The 18,736-nt window shown below is 38.6% G+C and overlaps 1 protein-coding gene across 50 annotated transcripts in view; it reads left to right on the top strand.

Annotated features, from left to right (window-relative positions):
• EPB41 (erythrocyte membrane protein band 4.1) overlaps positions 1 to 18,736 on the top strand; it is a 221,656-nt gene that overhangs the window by 82,327 nt on the left and 120,593 nt on the right. For 26 of the 50 annotated variants that reach the window (XM_078330941.1, XM_002750524.6, XM_078330946.1 and 23 more), the window contains exons 2-3: positions 11,431 to 11,905; positions 16,518 to 16,730. In XM_078330941.1, the coding sequence (XP_078187067.1) occupies positions 11,438 to 11,905; positions 16,518 to 16,730 (681 nt within the window). In that variant the 5' untranslated portion in view covers positions 11,431 to 11,437. The remainder of the gene's footprint in view (positions 1 to 11,430; positions 11,906 to 16,517; positions 16,731 to 18,736) is intronic. The other 24 variants (XM_078330953.1, XM_009000771.5, XM_035308420.3 and 21 more) reach the window with 1 other exon arrangement.

Consider the following 18,736-nt stretch of genomic DNA (forward strand, 5'->3'; position numbering starts at 1 on the left):
TCTTCTTTCCTACTTAAAAGACTTCAGTGGCTCTCAGGAATCAATTCCTAACAATTTAGCAGGATATTCAAGTCAATTCATAATGTTTCTTTGCCTGTCTCTCCCTGTCTTATTCCATCGTCATGTACACTCTGGAAAGAGTAAAAAGATAAATATGTACATTGGCGAACATATTTCATATGTACGAACTTGAAACTGGTAGAAATAGAGGTGGTCTGGGCCAGACTGAATAGTGTGTGTATAACTTCTCAGTAGATAGGGGTTTTGTTAACAGAAAAGCATTTCTGGGGTAGAAGCATCTGAAGTACTATGTTTTACCAAGACAGAAAGTAGCCTCAGAATTTACAATAGAATCATCACCATGTTGAATGGTTTCATTAGCGCATAACACTATGATCTGAGCAGATTTCTTAACCACCCAGAGTTTATTTTCTGGGAAATAAGAATGTCTACCTTGTAGAGTGGTTGTAAGACATGTAGAATAATGTGTGGCATTTAGGTACTCAGTAAATCCTAGCTGCTATTATTGTTGCTGTTGGAATCTAATTTTTTTGTTTTTGAGAGATAGGGTTTAATTTTGTCACCCGTGCTGGAGTGTGATAGCAGGATCATGACTCACTGTAGCCTTGATCTCTGGGGTTCAACTGATCCTCCTACCTTAGACCCCCAAGTAGCTAGGATTGCAGGGGCATGTCACCACACTTGGCTAATTTTTTATTTTTTTGCAGAGACAAGGTCTTTTTATGTTTCCTAGTCTGTTCTCAAACTCCTGGGCTCAAGCAATCCTCCTGCCTTGGCCTCCCAAAGTGCTGGGATTATAGGTGTAAGCCACTGTGCCTGGCCATGGAATTTTAAACAGTAGCTCTATTCTAACCTTATCTCCCCCTACTGCCCTGTTGTAGCCCTATTTCAACTAGTCTGGAAATTCTTGCTAGTTTCTTTGGAATTACAATATTCTTAATAATAGTGGTTCTCCTGCATGGAATTCCATTTGCCCATTGCACTTCAAGTCTCTTTCAATTGGCATCTATACTCCTCCCTCAAAGCATTATTTGTTTATTTTTTGAGATGGAGTCTTGCTCTTTCACCCAGGCTGGAGTACAGTGACATGATCTTGGCTCACTGCAATCTCTGCCCCTGGGTTCAAGTGATTCTCCTGCCTCAGCCTCCCAAGTAGCTGGGATTATAGGCATGCACCACCACATCCAGCTAATTTTTGTATTTTTAGTAGAGACGGGGTTTCGCCATGTTGGCCAGGCTGGTCACAGACTCCTGACCTCAGGTGATCTGCCCACCTTGGCCACCCAGTCTCCCTGGGATTACAGGTATGAGCCACTGCACCTGGCCCCCCCTTTTTTTTTCCTTTCAGGGTGCTAATTTGAAGAGTAATAACCTAGAATTAAATCAGCAAACTTCATCCCTGTAATCATAAAGAAAATTTTGTTAATGTTGCCAAATTGCGATGTTTTTGTGAAGTTTTCCACTCAAGAAGCATTAATGGAGCACTGTAATTCACTGTTACTCAATGTTTCAGAGATGTTAAAAAAAAATGATGAAAGATACCATTCAGTTTTTTCAGTCTGCTCAGCATGTTTTTTTTTTTAAAGATTTTATTTGTATGAAATTAACAGATACACACTTTTACAACAGTGTATCTTTGATATCAGATGGGGTGTAATTCATAGAGTTTTGAGGATTAGGATTGAGATGGAATGGTAACTCATCACTTTCTCAGCAATGTTGTGTAGATTCTTTTTTTGTTGGTTAAAATCAAAAGGCCTCTTTCTGACATGGATACCTCCTTTTGGATTTTGTATCCAGAATGAAAATAGTGTCATATATATAGGAAGAGCCTGTTTGTAGAGCATTTATCCTGTTTTTGCTGCTTGATTTCTTTGTATCTTTTCCTCTGGTTACCCATCCTATCATTTGTAACGTGAAGAACTTGACTGCATGGTACAACTGATTTGTCAGGAGGTTTATTTGAGCTTTTAGTAAGTGATTCATAGGATTTTTTATTTTTGCTATTTATTTTTTATTTGTTTAATTGATATTAACCTCAGAGCTAACTGAAAGTACCAGCAAGTAAAGTACCAGTTACATTTTATATTCTCTCTCTTTTTTTTTTATCTTTTTTTGGCTCTTATTAATAGCATTGCTACCCATGTGTACAGGGCTGGAAAGAATATGGATGCAAACTCTCCTTAATCATTCATTTTAATGTTTTTTCTTACATAGATTGAGTTATAGCATCTTTGCTAAATACAGCATTGTTTGAATTCCTGATTGTTTTCTAGCATTTAATGTCTGGTATTATCAGAAGTTGGCTTCATTATGTTCCAATATGAATTCTGGAACAATTCATAACAAACATTCTTACGTTTAGCTTGTTTTTTACATATGTCCCATTATGTGGCAAAATGTCTCAATTCTGTATGGATAGATATTATCCTCTAACTCTTCATATGTCTTAATTGGGTTTGGATCATAATCCCAAAAGATACAATCCTAAACACCATAATCCTAAACGTTAAAATCCTGAGAGATCAAAATCCCTAAAGTCTAAATCCCTGAAGTCATAAAATCCCTAATGTCTACAATCCCCAAAATTACAATAACAGGGTAGTTGCTTCATGCTAGGCAGAACTATTACTTTGTTGTCTTTATTTGGAAATTAAATATGGTTTAAGGACATGCATATAGATGCCAAGTTGACAAGGGGTAGACTTGTAGACTTAATTTTTGAGGTGTCAATTTGACTGGATTAAGGAATACCTAGAAACTGGGTGAAGTATTGTTTTGGGTATGTTCTGTGAGGATGTTTCCAGAGGAGATTAGTGTGTAAGTCTTGTGGTTTGGGTGGAGAAGATCTGCCCTCATTTTTGGTGGGCACTGTCAAATTGGCCTGGGGGCACAGAAAGAATAAATACAGAAGGAAAGTGTGTCTCTTAGAGCTGGGACAGACTTTTCTTCTGCTGCCTTGGACATCAGAACTAAAGGCTTATCAACCATTGATCGCAAGGACTTATACCATCAGCCCCGCCAGGTCTTGAGTCTGAGAGTTACACCATCAACTTTTCTGGTTCTGAGTCCTTCAGTCTTGGATTGAGCTATGCTACTGGCATCCCAGAGTCTCCAGCTTGCACAGAGCCTGTTGTGGAATTTCTCAGCCACCACAATCGTGTGAGCCAATTCCTCTAGTAAATCCACTCTCCTATATCTATATACATATCCTATTGGTTCTATCTCTCTGGAGAACCCTGACTAATAGAGATTTGGTATCAGAGAAGCCGAATGTCATTCCTTCTTACTGTATTCCTTACAACACAATGATAGATCTGTGAAATTGTTTCGTCATAGAAAGGCTGTGATAAGTTAAGTGTATGAGGCTAGTTAATGGTGAAAGATAAAAGTTTCAAGGCTAATGATTATTGCTTCTGTGAAAGCAGAGTGTTGCTTAATTGCAATGGCCAAACAATAACCAGACTTTCAAATGGACCGCATATACTTACAAAATTTGTAGACCACAACCCCTCTCCAAATATAAGTATTTCAAAGATCATACAAGAAGTGAAAAATGGAGGCAAAAAATACAAGAAATCTCCCCTGCCAAATTATTCAATTGTGTACGAGTACTACCCCTTCACACATGGTGCCATGCTTGCCTTTAAAAAACACCCTTCATTACAGAATAAAAAGAATTTGAGAAGCTCAGTGACCTTCTGAACCAAAAACACTTGCCGATATTGAGGTTCCTCCGTTGTTGCAAAACATGTTAAATGGTGAAGAATTCTTAATTAGGGTCTTGGCTGTCGAAGAGGATAGACTTCTTATATTTACCACTAAATCTAACATAGCAAAACTAGCACATGCTTCACTTTGGCCAATGGATGGTACTTTTGAAACTATCCTGTTTCGTTGTCATTTTTTTTAATCACCTGTTTACAATACATGCCCCCATTGAATCTGAAAATTCTAGAATGTATCCACTAGTTTATGTATTAGTGACTGGAAAAAGTGAAATGCCTTAAAAATGCTTATTTGAAGATTTGATAGACTCGGGAGAAGAAAATGGATTTTGATTGAATCCTCAAACTATAATGACAGATTTGGAATGAGGTGCAATCAAGGCTTCTAAAAGTGAATTTGAAAATGTTATGAATAAAGTTTGTTTTTTCCATTCAGCCCCAATGAATTTGACAGGAAATTTAGATGAGTAGATTGGCCACACAATATAGCAAGGATGAAAGCTTCAGTTTAAAAGTGCATTATGGCAGGCTCACTTTATCCCAGCAGTTTGGTAGGCTGAGGTGGGAAGATAACTTGAGCCTAGGAGTTTGAGACCAGCGTAGGCAACATGGTGAAACCCCATCTGTCCCCAAAATATAAAAACAAATTAGCCAGACTTGGTGATGCGTGCCTGTAGTCCCAGCTACTTGGGAGGCTCAGGTAGGAAGATGGTTTGAGCCAGGAGATGGAGGTTGCAATGAGTTAAGATTACCCCATTGCACTCCAGCCTGAGCCACAGAGCTGGACCCTGTCTCAAAAAAATGAAATAAATTTAAAAAAATTGTTAAGTACATTATGATGTCACTAGGGGAGAGTTGAGAAAAAATAAATAAAAGTGCATTATGGCTGTGCTGGCTCACTCCTGTAATCTCAGCACTTTGGGAGGCCAAAGCAGGAGGATTCCTTGAGCCAAGGAGTTTGAAACCAGCCTGGGCAACATGATTAAACCCCATCTTTACAAAAAATATTTTTAAAAAATCAGCTGGGCATGGTTGTGTGTACCTATAGTTCCAGCTACTTGGGAGGCTGACATGGGAGAATTGCCTGAGCCCAGGAAGTCGAGGTTGCAGTGAGCTGAGATTGTGCCACTGTACTAGTCTGGGTGGAATGAGAACCTGTCTCAAAAAAAAAGTACATTATTTTCATTTGTAAAGTGCATTGGTATTCCTTCCAGTGATGACATTCCAGGGTGCTTTTTTTTTTTTTTGAGATGGGGTCTCACTCTGTCACCTAGGCTGGAATGCAGTGGTGTAGTCTCAGCTCACTGCAACCTCTACTTCCCGAGTTCAAGCGATTCTCCTGCCTGAGCCTCCCGAGTAGCTGGGATTACAGACGTCCACCACCAAGCCCTGCAAATTTTTGTATTTTTAGTAGAGACGGGGTTTCACCACATTGGCCAGGCTGGTTTCAAACTCCTGACCTCAGGTTATCCACCCATCTCAGCATCCCAAAGTGCTGGGATTACAGGCGTGAGCCACCATGCCTTACCTCCAGGAGCTTTTTATAAATTAAAGCTGCATCTGTCTGAAGAAGCTGAAGTTACTGTTTCAAAAATAATTGTGTGCACAGTAGGATAAGAAGGCACGCAATGGTGTTGCTGTTCAATCACCAGTATTGTTTCTGCCAAATTTGTGGCCTGTATATGAGTACATGTGAAATGGATTTCTGCATGCCTAAAATAATATATAAGCATGGCACAAAGGGAAAATTTAACAGGAAATGCTCATGTCCATGTATGTCAAATCATAGAATTTCAAAAAGAGTAGCACCGGCCTGGTGCAGTGGCTCACGCCTGTAATCCCAGCACTTTGGGAGGCTGGGGCGGGCAGATCATGAGGTCGAGAGATCGAGATTATCCTGGCTAACATGGTAAAACCCTATCTCTACTAAAAATACAAAAAATTAGCCGGATATGGTGGCAGACACCTATAATCCCAGGAGGCTGAGGCAGGAGAATTGCTTGAACCCAGGAGCAGAGGTTGCAGCGAGCCAAGATTGTGTCACTGCACTCCAGTCTGGGTGACAGAGCAAGACTCCCCAAAAAAACAAAAAACAAAAAGAGCAGCACCACGTATAAAATGAATGTGAATGTATTCTCTGAGAAGAGCCATGCTCTACAAGGAAAAAAGCAGCTATTCATTGCAATCTGACTTCAAAATATAGTTAATGATTGTGAAAGTCTGCCTGCTTTTATGGATTGCCTCTGCGCAATTGCCCATAATCTATCACTATAATATACTTTTTCGTATGTTGAGTTTTCTTTTTAGTTTTTAAAAGCTTTTCCCCTACTTTTTCAAATTGCCATCATTATTTTTTACAATTTGCTGTGTTCTGTGTTTCATCTTCACATCATTTCCATTATTGAAGGTATAAATTGCGTAAAGACTTTTAGAGAGTTTGAATGTATTTTATGCTTTATTTGCAAATTTGGCTCCACAAGGTGCATTTTCACAACATTGACTTCGTGTGTAACATTGTCCATGTATGTAAAATGCTCTTTGGGCAACTGTAAGATGTGGTGGTAACTCATCATGGTTTTTGATTGATCTTAAGACTTAGGTTGTTTGTTGTGGTATTTCAGATGACTGCAGTTATATAAGCTATTTTTTTTATGAATACACCCTGTCTACTCATAACTTATACCTGTATGACTGTTGTTAGTATACCTGAGTGTTTATGCTTGCAAAATATGTATGTTGTTTTTGCCTATTTTGTCATGTAAAGTGGTCTGTGAAGTGTTCTGTTGTGTGTATTTTTATGTTTCTCAAATAAATCTTCATGTAAATAAGTATCTTTTTTTTTTTTTTTTTTTGAGACAAGGTCTTGCTCTGTCACCGAGGCTGGAGTACAGTGGCACGATCTTGGTTCACTGCAACCTCCGCCTCCTGGGTTTAAGCAGTTCTCCTGCCTCAGCATCTCAAGTAGCTGGGATTATAGGCACCTGCCACCACGCCTGGTTAATATTTGTATTTTTAGTAGAAACAAAGTTTCACCATGTTTGTCAGACTGGTCTCGAACTCCTGACCTCAAGTAATCCACCCTCCTTGGCCTCCCAAAGTGCTGGGACTACAGGCGTGAGCCACTGTGTCTGGCCGTAAATAAATATCTTTAAAAATTTTTTTTAAATTCTTTTTTCACAGGCACAGTGGCTCATGCCGTTAATCCCAGCACTTTGGGAGGCTGAGGCAAGCAGATTACCTGAGGTCAGGAGTTTGAGACCAGCCTGGCAACGTGGCGAAACGCCATCTCTACCAAAAATACAAAAATTAGCCATGCATGGTGGCGGATGCCTGTGGTGGTGGATGCCTGTAATCCCAGCTACTCGAGAGGCTAAGGCAGAAGAATCGCTCAAACCCAGGAGGCAGATGTTGAAGTGAGCTGAGATTGCACCATTGTACTCCAGCCTGGGTGACAGAGCAAGACTCCATCTCAAAAAAAAAAAAAAAAAAAAAAATTCTTTTTTCCAGAATTATATTTTTGGGATTTTGATCTTTCGGGATTCAACACTCAGGATTATGCTATTGAGGATTGTGTCTTTTGGGATTATGATTGGCTCCTGTCTTAATTATTCCTTCCTAAATGTGGCAAAGAGATCATATCAGTGGAGATGCCCAGAACACTGAATCTGGGTACTTATCACAGCTGGGTAGGAAACTTGGAATTGCCATAGCTCTATGGTTAAAGATTACAAGGTCAGATTAAGCGCCAAAAAGAGTGCTTAAAAATGTTAATGGTTCACTTTTTTTTTTTTTTTTTTTGAGATGAATCTCTCTCTGTCACCCAGGCTAGAGTGCAATGGCATGATCCTGGCTCACTGCAACCTCCGCCTCCTGGGTTCAAGCAATTCTCCTGCCTCAGCCTCCTGAGTAGCTGGGATTACAGGCGCCCACCACCGCACCCAGCTAATTTTTGTATTTTTAGTAGAGACAGGGTTTTGCCATATTGGCCAGGCTGGTCTGGTTTCAGACTCCTGACCTCAGCCTCAGCCTCCTCAGCCTACCTCAGCCTCCCGAAGTGCTGGGATTACAGGCATGAGCCACCGCGCCCGGCCACTTTTCATATTTTATATGTTGCATCATTTGCTTCTTTCATTAATTAACAAGCATTTGTTGAGCATTTATTGTGTCAAGTATTTCCCATTGTTCATATTCTTCTAAGAGCAGCTTTTTACAGTCTTTATTTCTTAGGCATTTTGAGGTACATTGCCAAAGTGCTTGTAATAGTGGTATTCTGTGCTTCCTACTCAAAATGTGCAGAGTGGGCCAGCAGCATTGGCAACATCTTAATAGAATTGTAGACCCCATTCCAGACCTATTGATTCAGACCCCTTATAGTAAAGACCTCCTCATGGGAATTGTAACAGGCTACCTTGTTTACTCAGCCATCACTCTCAACTCCTCATGGGAGGGAATGTGCGGGTGAATGAGGTGGGAACTGGAGTGCACAAGCGCTGGAACCAGCTAGCTGCTTTGGTGCTGGCAGGACCCAAGGCTGTGCGGGCCCTGCGGCAATATCCAAGAGGTGGTATCTGCATCCCTTGAAGCCCCAGAGGGCGTGTTACAGTGCTCTTTTAACTTTTACATCTGCAGACAGCTTAAGTGTTAGCAGCTCAGTGTGCCCTTTGCCATTTTGAGTGAGGAGCTGCCCTCTCTTGAAAAGGCAAAGGGCCCACTGAGCTGATAACGGTGTGACAGCCTCTTGTATATGCACATGTGGCTCCCATGCTCTTGTCCGGCATCCAGGAAAAATGAGGTCACAGAAATGAATTGAAGGATGGTAAATACAGGGGATTTTATTGCCAGTGAAAGTGGCTCTCAGCGGGAAGGGGAGCTGAAAAGGGACTGGGAGTCGTTAATCTTCCCCTGAAGTAAAACTATCTCCAGCCAGATTCTTCTCTGAAGTTATACCATCAAGCTATCCCTCCAAAGTCAAGCTGCTTCTCTTTGACATCCAGCCATAGTCCCTAACGTCCAGCTGCTTCTCCTCTCTGCCTGCCGAGTCTGGGGTTTTTATAGGCACAAAATGGGGTAAGGTGGGGCCATGAATGGTTTGGGAAAAGGCAACATTCCGGCAGGAAAATGGGGATATAAGTTCTCACTTTGGGCTGCAGTTTCAGGCTTTTCTGCTTGAGGGTGGGATTTCGTCAGAGACGCGTCCTTTTCTGCCTAGAATTTCTCTGCCCCGCTGTCTTTATCAATAGTGATTTGCCACCTACTAGCAGCATGACCCAGGGGGAAGTTATTCTCTGAGTTTCAGTTTCCTCAGCTATAAGATTACTGATTCCTCTTTCCTTATAGGATTGTTGAAAGGCTTAATTGAGATAACGTAGATAATACCTGACATGGGGCCCAGCACAGAAACAGTACCCAATACGCATTTGCTTCTTTCCCTTTTCACTGCTTTGTTCCATGTGTATACAATTATTCTAGGTTTAGCTCATACTTTAAATAAAAATTTTTTGAATTTTTCTTTCATTTTACTGGTTAAAGTTGAAACAAGAATGTAAACTCCATGATGACATAGACCTTGGCTGTTTTGTTTACTGTTATGTGTCTAGCACCTAGCATGAGTCCTGTGCTAGGTGCCTGATAAGAATTTGTTAAATGAATCAATTAGTATCATGCATTTGAAGTAAATTTACTTGAGTAAATTTATAGAATGCCTTTGCAGTTTATATTTGTCAGATGTATTCAGTGAAATCAATTTATTTTTTAAAAACGTAGTGTTTTTGTTTTTTTTTTTGAGACAAGGTCTTGTTCTGTCACCTACGTTGGCATGGAGTGGCATGATCATGGCTCACTGTAGCATCAGCCTCCTGGATTCAAGTGATTCTCCTGCCTCAGCTTCCCAAATAGCTGGAACTACAGGCACATGCCACCCATGCCTGGCTAATTTTAAAATTTTTTAATAAATACAATGTCTTGCTATGTTACCCAAGCTAGTCTTGAACTCCTGAGCTCAAGTGGTCCTCCTGCCTCAATCTCCCAAAGTTTTGGGATTACAGGCATGAGCCACCATGCCCAGCCCCCAAAAACTTTTATTAATACCTATTTGTCGAATACTATTCTAGACATTGGGTATACACTGATTAAAAAAATAAAAGTGGTCAAGGTTTGTGTCCTTGTGGAACTTACATTTTAGCTGGAGAGAGGGAAGAAGGACAATAAACTGGTAAACAAATATGTTAACAAAATAATTGCAGATAATAAGTGCAGTAGTCCTGTGAGGGTTTCTGGGGGCCTGAAGGCCACTACTTTTAGCTAGGTTATGTGGGGAGGCCTGGTAAGTTATAAGACAGTAATGATATGAAGGAGACTAGCCTTCAAATAGCCATGAGAAGAGCATTGTAAATAGAACAGCACGTGTGAAGGGCCTGAGGAGGGAATGAGCTAAATATACTTTATTCATTCATTCAGATTGTTAACATCCAAATAAAGTTACTTCCTTAGGCTGGTCCAGTGCAATGGTGCTTACAACTAATTGATCACAACCAGTTACAGATTTCTTTGTTTCTTTTTGACTCCCACTGCTTCACTTCGCTAGCCTTAATTTTTTAAAAATTACTTTATTTAAATAATACAGAGAATATGAGAAGACAATGTAAATGCTGCTTTGTGAGTGATGGGGAGGAAGTGCTTTTAATTATGGCAATGAATCAAAGCATAAGATCATCAATAGTAGACTTCATTGCCCAGTGCTTTCAAAGTCCCCACATGTGTTGGTTATTCTTTAGTAAAATAGGTGAGACAATGCTTGTTGGCTGTTATTGTGAGGCTTGACTGATAATACTGGGATTTTGAGATCAAGAGGCTAGAGGCCAAGAAGTTTGAAATATGTAAGGTCAACTGCCTGCTTTCTTCTCCTTCCCAATGAGTGAATCAACACTTCCTAAGTTTTTCTTCTCTATCTCACTTCTCTATTGTTAGTTTCACTTCCTACTCTTAAAAATGCTGAGCTTTCAAAATCATATTTATCAGGAGGAAAAAGAGACTGAAAAGTTTAAAATGGGATACCTCTGAGAGATGATGTAATTTGGAATTATAACATGAAAACCTAAGGAAATTTTTTGCAGTTATTTCAGCTGTATACTTGTCATTGCTGTTGCCTAGTCTTACAAGAAACTGTCAGAATTTTACTTTTGCAATTTAATAGAGAAGTCTCTGCATTCCAAGAAATGTAAAGAAAAAGAACAATAAAGACTTGGGGAACTTTTAAATTTCATCGTCTCTTGAGGTGTAGAAAATTTTTCAGGGAATAATTCCTGCAAATCCTATACCTTCAGATTGATACCCTCAAAGGACACTAAACACAATCCTTTTTAAAGGAAGGATAAAACTGTATTTACTATATACAGTTCTGAGCATTGGATTTAATATGTGATGCATTTCACTAAGGTAGCCTTAGTGGGTACTATTTTAAACTACTTTCTCTATATGCATTATCTTTAGTGACTCAAGACATTAATATTTTATTCAGGATGTGTAGATATTTTTGTACTTTAATGGAAAACCTCATGTTTAATGGGTTGGAATTCTGTTTGTTGGCAATTGAATACCTAAGTATATTAATTTTTTAGGGTTTAGGGTTTTGCCAACAGTAATGTGTTTTGCTTATAAGAGCCTCCTTTTTCTGTCTTCTTAGCAACATCATGACAACAGAGAAGAGTTTAGTGGCTGAGGCCGAAAACTCACAGCACCAACAAAAGGAGGAGGGCGAGGGAGCCATAAACTCAGGCCAACAAGAACCTCAGCAGGAGGAATCTTCTCAAACAGCAGCTGAAGGAGATAATCAGTGTGAACAGAAGCTAAAAGCTTCTAATGGAGACACTCCTACACATGAAGACTTGACCAAGCACAAGGAGCGGACATCAGAAAGCAGAGGCCTTTCACGACTGTTCTCCTCGTTTCTTAAAAGGCCCAAATCTCAGGTGTCCGAGGAAGAAGGCAAAGAAGTAGAGTCAGATAAAGAAAAAGGTGAAGGAGGTCAGAAAGACATAGAATTTGGAACCAGTCTTGATGAAGAGATCATTTTAAAGGCCCCAATTGCAGCTCCTGAACCTGAACTCAAAACAGACCCATCTTTGGATCTTCATTCATTAAGCAGTGCCGAAACACAGGTAAAGATATGTGGATATGGGAGGTGGGCATAAAGAAGGCAGGTTATACACTTTATTTTTCATTTAAGAGTATTTGGTTTTATTTCTTACTAGTCGACTTAGGCATTGATAGTGATAAGTAACATGAAGCTTTATGGTTTCTACTCTTTTTTTTTGAATCTTGCTCCGTTACCCAGGCTGGAGTGCAGTGGCATGGTCACGGTTCACTGTAACCTCCACCTCCTAGGTTCAAGCTATTCTCCTGCCTCAGCCTCCTGAGTAGCTGGAATTACAGGCGCTGGCTGCTAATGCCCAGCTGATTTTTGTATTTTTAGTGGAGATAGGGTTTTGCTGTGTTGGCCATGCTGGTCACAAACTCCTGACATCAGGTGATCTGTCCACCTCAGCCTCCCAAAGTGCTGGGATTACAGGCATGAGCCACCATGCCCAGCCTATAGTTTCTACTCTAAAGAAATTAATGTAGTCATTGGAAACTTACTTTTTAAAAAGATACTTACATGTTATATATTTATGTAAAGGGTCTTGCTATTTTGCCCAGGCTAATCTAATATCAAACTCTTGGGTGAGAGTGATCCTCCTGCCTCAGCCTCCTGAGCAGCTGGCATTACAGGTGTACACCCCCATGCCTGTCTGTTTACTCTTTATAAATCAAAGAACAGAAAAGGAAAAAAAAGTATCAAATTAGTGTGTTCAGCCCATGTATCATTTTATTATAATAATGGAACAAATTGAAGATTTTTCATGAGAGAGGAAAAGAAAATAAGGTGGTTTAGAGTTCATTTATGTGGAATTAATAGGAACAGGATAGTTATCAGCAGATATGGCTCTTTTACATAAATCTTCCTAAAAGTTGTGTGATGAATTCAAGCCATCTGGAGGATGTGATAGATTTGAGTCATGTCCGCCTTATTTCGGTCATCTTCTTTGTTAGATCGTATTACCACAGAGTGTAGATATAAATGAGGAAGGCTAGTTCTTTCTATTACCTGTGTAATGTATATTAGTCTGGGGCCTTAATTGTGCATAGCATTGTTAAGCTAAACACAAGTTGTGAGTCTGTTTATTTGTCCAAAAAAAAAATGGGAAAACATTAGTGCTGTAACTCAGACTGTTTTCTAAGAATCTCATTCATTTTCAGCCTTACTATTACAAATTAAGAATTATTTTCAAAGTCTTCTTATTTCTGAAGCATGTGAACATTATCTGTGTTGTTAAAAGTATAAGTCCTTTTAGAACTCTGACAGTGTTAGGATAAAAAGTGTAAGTCCTGCATGTTTCTATTATAGGTCTGAGATTTGGACTCCATAGTTTTTTTAGAGTCTTATTAGAATATTACATGTATTTCTAGAACTATTACTTGTATATTCAAAGTGCTAAGGGTAAAATTTTGGATAAAATTATAATTACACACTTGCTATTAGTGAAACAAGGTTGAAAGCAAGATTTAGAGGGTTTAAATCGAAGAGAAGTGACACTTTTCACTATCAGTTTCCTTCTCTGTACAATGGGGATAATAATATTCACCTCCTTTGGGACTGAAAGGATTAAAAGAAAGAAATGAGTGAAGCTCTTAAAACATTGCCTGGCATTTAATAAGTACTCAATGAATGTTAGCTAGTAAATAATGTTAGCTAATAAAGGCAAAGAAACCATACTTATCTTAATATCATTTTATTTTAGGAATACCAAAAGAATTAAATTATCTTTCAAGGAAGCCTGGTACTTTCAAGAGTTTTTAAAATTCCCTCCTTCCCTCCCTATCTCCCTTCTTCCTTTCCTCCCTCCCTACCTCCTTTCCTCCCTCCCCTTATTTATTTATATTCTTCTTTTTTTCTTTCTTGACAGGATCTCTCTCTGTCACCCAGACTAGAATACAGTGGCACAATCATGGCTCACTACAGCGCCAGCCTCCTGGGCTCAAGCTGTTCTCCCATCTCAGCCTCCTGAGTAGTTGGGACTACAGGTGCACACCACCATGCCCAGCTAATTTTTAAAATTTTTTTGCAGAGACAGTCTTGCTTTGTTGCCCAGGCTCGTCTCGAACTCTGAACTCAAGCAATTCTCCTGCCTCAGCCTTTCCAAGTGCTGAGATTAGAGGTGTGCACCACTGTGCCTGTCCTCAAGGGGTTTTTAACTGCTTTTTTCTCCTTCAGCTTTATATAGGGGAAAATCCATATCTTGTTTTAGTTAACATTTGAATTAGAACTTGTCTGTATTGTCTAAATGTCATAGATTTGTACTCAAGCTGACATAGATGATGGACAACGTTAATTTTAGATTTAACTGAAATCTCATTCATTAAGATTTAATTCAGAATTGAATAAATTGTCCATGGGTGTTTGTCTTCATGTAGAGAAAAAGAAACGATATTGTTAATAAAATTTCAAAGAGATATTATTTAAAGTAATAAATTATTTTAGGCCTTTTGGAAACTAATATTTATAGTCAAAACCTTGTAGATCAGAGCCTTCTATATAAATGTATATATATTTATATTATATTTAAGTATATAATATATATAAATATAGGATTATATCAGTCTTCATCTAGAGGAGCTTGGATTTTTTTTTGGAAGCCTATATACATTTTTAATGTTTGTTTATTCATTCAACAAATATTTACTGAAAACCTACCATTTGTGCTAGGCCTTAGGCAGAATGTACCTTGGTAAATAAAAACCAATAAGGTAAAGAGGTTTAAAATCATGGATTTTGGGGCCGAGCATGGTGGCTTATGCCTGTAAGTCCAGCACCCTGGGAGACTAAGGCAGGAGGATCATTAGAGCCCAGGAGTTTGAGACCAACCTGGGCAACATGGAGAAACACCATCTCTACAAAAAATAAAAAAACTAGCTAGGCATGGTGGCTTGCCTGTAGTCCCAGCTACCTGGGATGCTGAGGTGGGAGGATCACTTGAGTCTGAGAGGTTAAGGCTGCTTTGAGCCATGATTATGTCACTGCACTCCAGCCTGGGTGACAGAGTGAGACTGTCTCAAAAAAACAAAAACAAAAATTATGGATTCTGAAGCCAGACTGGTATGTGACTTATTAATTGTATGATCCTAGACAAGTTACTTTCTCTGGCATCAGTTTTACAACCTTGTGGGGCAGGTGCTATTATCTTCCCTCTGTCAAATGGGTATATAGTAACAGTACCTGCCTCACGGGATAGTTACAAGGATTGAGTTCCTATAAGTAATTTTCTTAGAATAGTAACTGGTCCATTGTAATTGTTTTGTTTAAATGTTTGGTATTATTATTATTATAAAACAGACATGATTTCTACCCTTGTGGACTTTAATGTAGGAAACAAAAGTAGTAAATAAAAATAATTATTTATTGTAATAAGTTTTGAAGCCACCAGAGTACTGATATGAAAGAGAGTAGAGTGGGCATAGATAGGATAGCCCTATGAAGGGCCTCCTCGAGGTTGCAGTGAAAGGGTCTGTGAGAGATAGGAAGGAGTCTTTTAGATTACTTCCAGTATTTAATGCAAGAGTCAAATAATTTAATCTTTTTTTCTAATTGTCAACCATATATTCTTTAAAAAAAATTTTTCCCCAACTGTTACCCAAAGAAATAACATATTCTTTTAAAAGAAAAGAATTAGTGGGAGTTAGTTAAAAATTTGTCAGTGGTTTTGTTGTGTTGAAAGTAAAAGTAAAAATGTACACCAGAAATGTTGTCCTACCCATCGGTGTTATTTCAGGATGATTTAACATTGCACCAGGGGACTCTTTGTTCATTGAATCTTCTTTGCATTTAACATTATTAATATTGGGTAGAAAGGTGTTAACTGGTAGTTAAAATTTTTAGCCTACTACATGTATTTGCTTAATGATATAAAATTGGTCCTAAGCATTTGTCTTAGAATTAAAATTAATTTAAAATTTAGAATATGTAACAAATCACAACTTATTTTGCAGTTTATAAGGCTACCTTGCTAAAATTGAGGAGCATGGGACAGAGACAATAATGTTTTGTTAAACTTTAATAATAGCATTTAATATCATGGTCAGGAAGAATATATAATGCTAAGAGCAATAGATTGGTGTCCTCTGGTTTACCTGAAACCTTCATTTATTGACTTGATGGGATTCTACCTGAGAAGGTTTTGTTTTGTTTTGTTTTGAGATGGAGTCTTGCTCTGTCGCCAGGCTGGAGTGCAGTGGTGTAATCTCAGCTCACTGTAACCTCCACCTCCTGGGTTCAAGTGATTCTCCTGTCTCAGCCTCCTAAGTAGCTGGTACTACAGGTGCACACCACCACACCCAGCTAATGTTTTGTATTTTTAGTAGAGAGGGGTTTTACCTTGTTGGCCAAGATGGTCTCAATCTCTTGACCTCGTGATCTGACTGCCCAAAGTGCTGGGATTACAGCATGAACCACCATACTTGGCTAAGAAGTTTTAATAATAGCAAAGTCTGTCATCATATGGAGGATAATATTTTTTATAGAAAAATAATTACTTAATATTTATGTCACCTATATCTGTTTTAATAGTTTTTCTTTAGTTCATGCTTTCATTGGTAAGATTATTATAGGTAAGAGCATATATGATATGTTTTGTGAAATGTCTTTATTACTGACTTGGTGATGTCATGGATATGTAGCCTGCTCAGGAAGATCTCAGAGAAGATCCAGATTTTGAAATTAAGGAAGGAGAAGAACTTGAAGAGTGCTCCAAAATAGAAGTAAAAGAAGAAAGCCCTGAATCAAAAGCAGAAAGAGAATTAAAAGCTTCCCAGAAATCAATCAGAAAACACAGGAACATGCACTGCAAGGTTTCTTTGTTGGATGACACAGTTTATGAATGTGTTGTGGAGGTGAGTACATTTTCATTTCCACCAATCAGAACTCTTACGGGTTGTTTCATCTAGAGTTGGGTAGTTGTGATTTTGCCCGTGATAAGACTCACTCTAATGATTATTTCTTTTTTTTTTGTTTTTTTCGAGACAGAGTCTCACTCTGTCACCCAGGCTGGAGTGCAGTGGCCCAATTTTGGCTCACTGTAGCCTCTAAATCCCATGTTCAAGCAATTTTCCTGTCTCAGCCTCCCAAATATCTGGGATTACAGCCGTGTGCCACCACACCCGGCTAATTTTTTGTATTTTTAATAGAGACAGGGTTTCACTATTTTGGCCAGGCTAGTCTTGAACTCCTGGCCTCAAGTGATCTGCCCACCTTGGCCTCCCAAATTGCTGGGATTACAGGCATGAGCACTGCACCCGGCTTCTAATGTTATTACTGTGGATGGAAGTATTAATGATGATTTTCTGGAGGTAGGGTTATGGGAAGATTATGAGTAAGTCTTTAAGCCCAGTAGATGCCATTTCTTAAAATTTTCTATTATTTTCTGAAAGAATAAGTGATCGATTCAGGATTGAAGAATAATATCTGAGTTATTCAGTTACTCTTTTGCTCCTTCAGGGCAAATTGAAATTTTTAAAAAATTATATATTTTTCACACTAGAACAGTAGTTGTTCATTATGGTATGCATCATATATAAGCAATTGTTGTAATTGTTAGTGGTGACAGCTTTTATTGACAAAGCGTATAATTCACATATATGTGCAACAAATTATTTCATTTATTTATTTATGTTTTTGAGACAGGGTCTTGCTCTGTTGCCCAGGTTGAAGTGCAGTGGTGCAGTGATAGCTCACTGCAGCCTCAACTTCCTGGGCTCAGGTGATCCTCCCACCTCAGCCTCCTAAGTAGCTGGGACTACAGGCACACACCACAACACCTGGCTATTTTTTTTTTTTTATTTTTGCAGAGTCAAGGTCTCACCATGTTGGCCAGGTCATTCTCAAACTCCCAGGCTCAAGCAATCCACCTGCCTCAGCCTCCCAAAGTGCTGAGATTATAGGCATGAGCCACTGCACCCAGCCTTATTTCTTAATCATATTATTTATGTGAAAATACAAATATGTTCAAGTACAAATCATCTAAAATATTATGCTATATTGACTAATAGGTATTCTCTAAGTTTTAAAAGTGAAATCAAGAAAGATATAATTATACTTTGAAACAGGTACTATACACCTAACTAGAGACTTAGGGTCTGCCTTTTTCTGCTTCTTGCACTAATTTAGAGATGGGGAAAGCTACTTTACACTCATTCTTCCCATTCAGACCTAGATCCACATATGAGTCTCTTACATATGAAGCCCTTGGGGACAGATGTGATTTAGAATTCAGAATATTTTGGATTTTAGCAAGGCAATAAGTATATATCCTGCATATTTTATAATATACACAGCAGTGTCTGTAGTAGCACCCACATGATCAAACAGTATTTCTATGGCAAAATATATGAAGATTCATTGTAAGGTGGATAAATGAAGATTATAGTCTCTTTACAGTTCAAATCAAAATTTGCCATCTGGATTTTAATTATGAATAAGAGATTAGGGACCTATACATGAAGCATTTTCAAATCTTCGTCTGCCATTTAGAATGAAAACATGGGAGAAAAAGAAAGAAAAAATGATTTGATATGAATGAGTTAAGACTGACAATGAATGAACATTTATGTGAATTACTAATAGTCATTAAAAAAACTCATCTCATTGAGAGGAAGACATGTCATATGTGTGTGCCCAAAAAGTGATTCTAATTTTTTGAAGTATTTTTGTATATATTTCTCAGAAGTCATTTATATATTTGATTATTTTTAAACAATTCAAATTCTCATTTTCTTTGGGACATTTGGTCTGAAAATGATAGAGTCTAATGATTTCCACAGCCACAATTAAATGTCGCTCTGGACAGTTGATTCAGTAATTCAGGTAGTCACAGTGACTGACAGTTGCCCATAGCATACTC

The sequence above is a fragment of the Callithrix jacchus genome, chromosome 7 (assembly GCF_049354715.1).
Source record: "Callithrix jacchus isolate 240 chromosome 7, calJac240_pri, whole genome shotgun sequence".
Taxonomy (NCBI): Eukaryota; Metazoa; Chordata; class Mammalia; order Primates; family Cebidae; genus Callithrix; species Callithrix jacchus.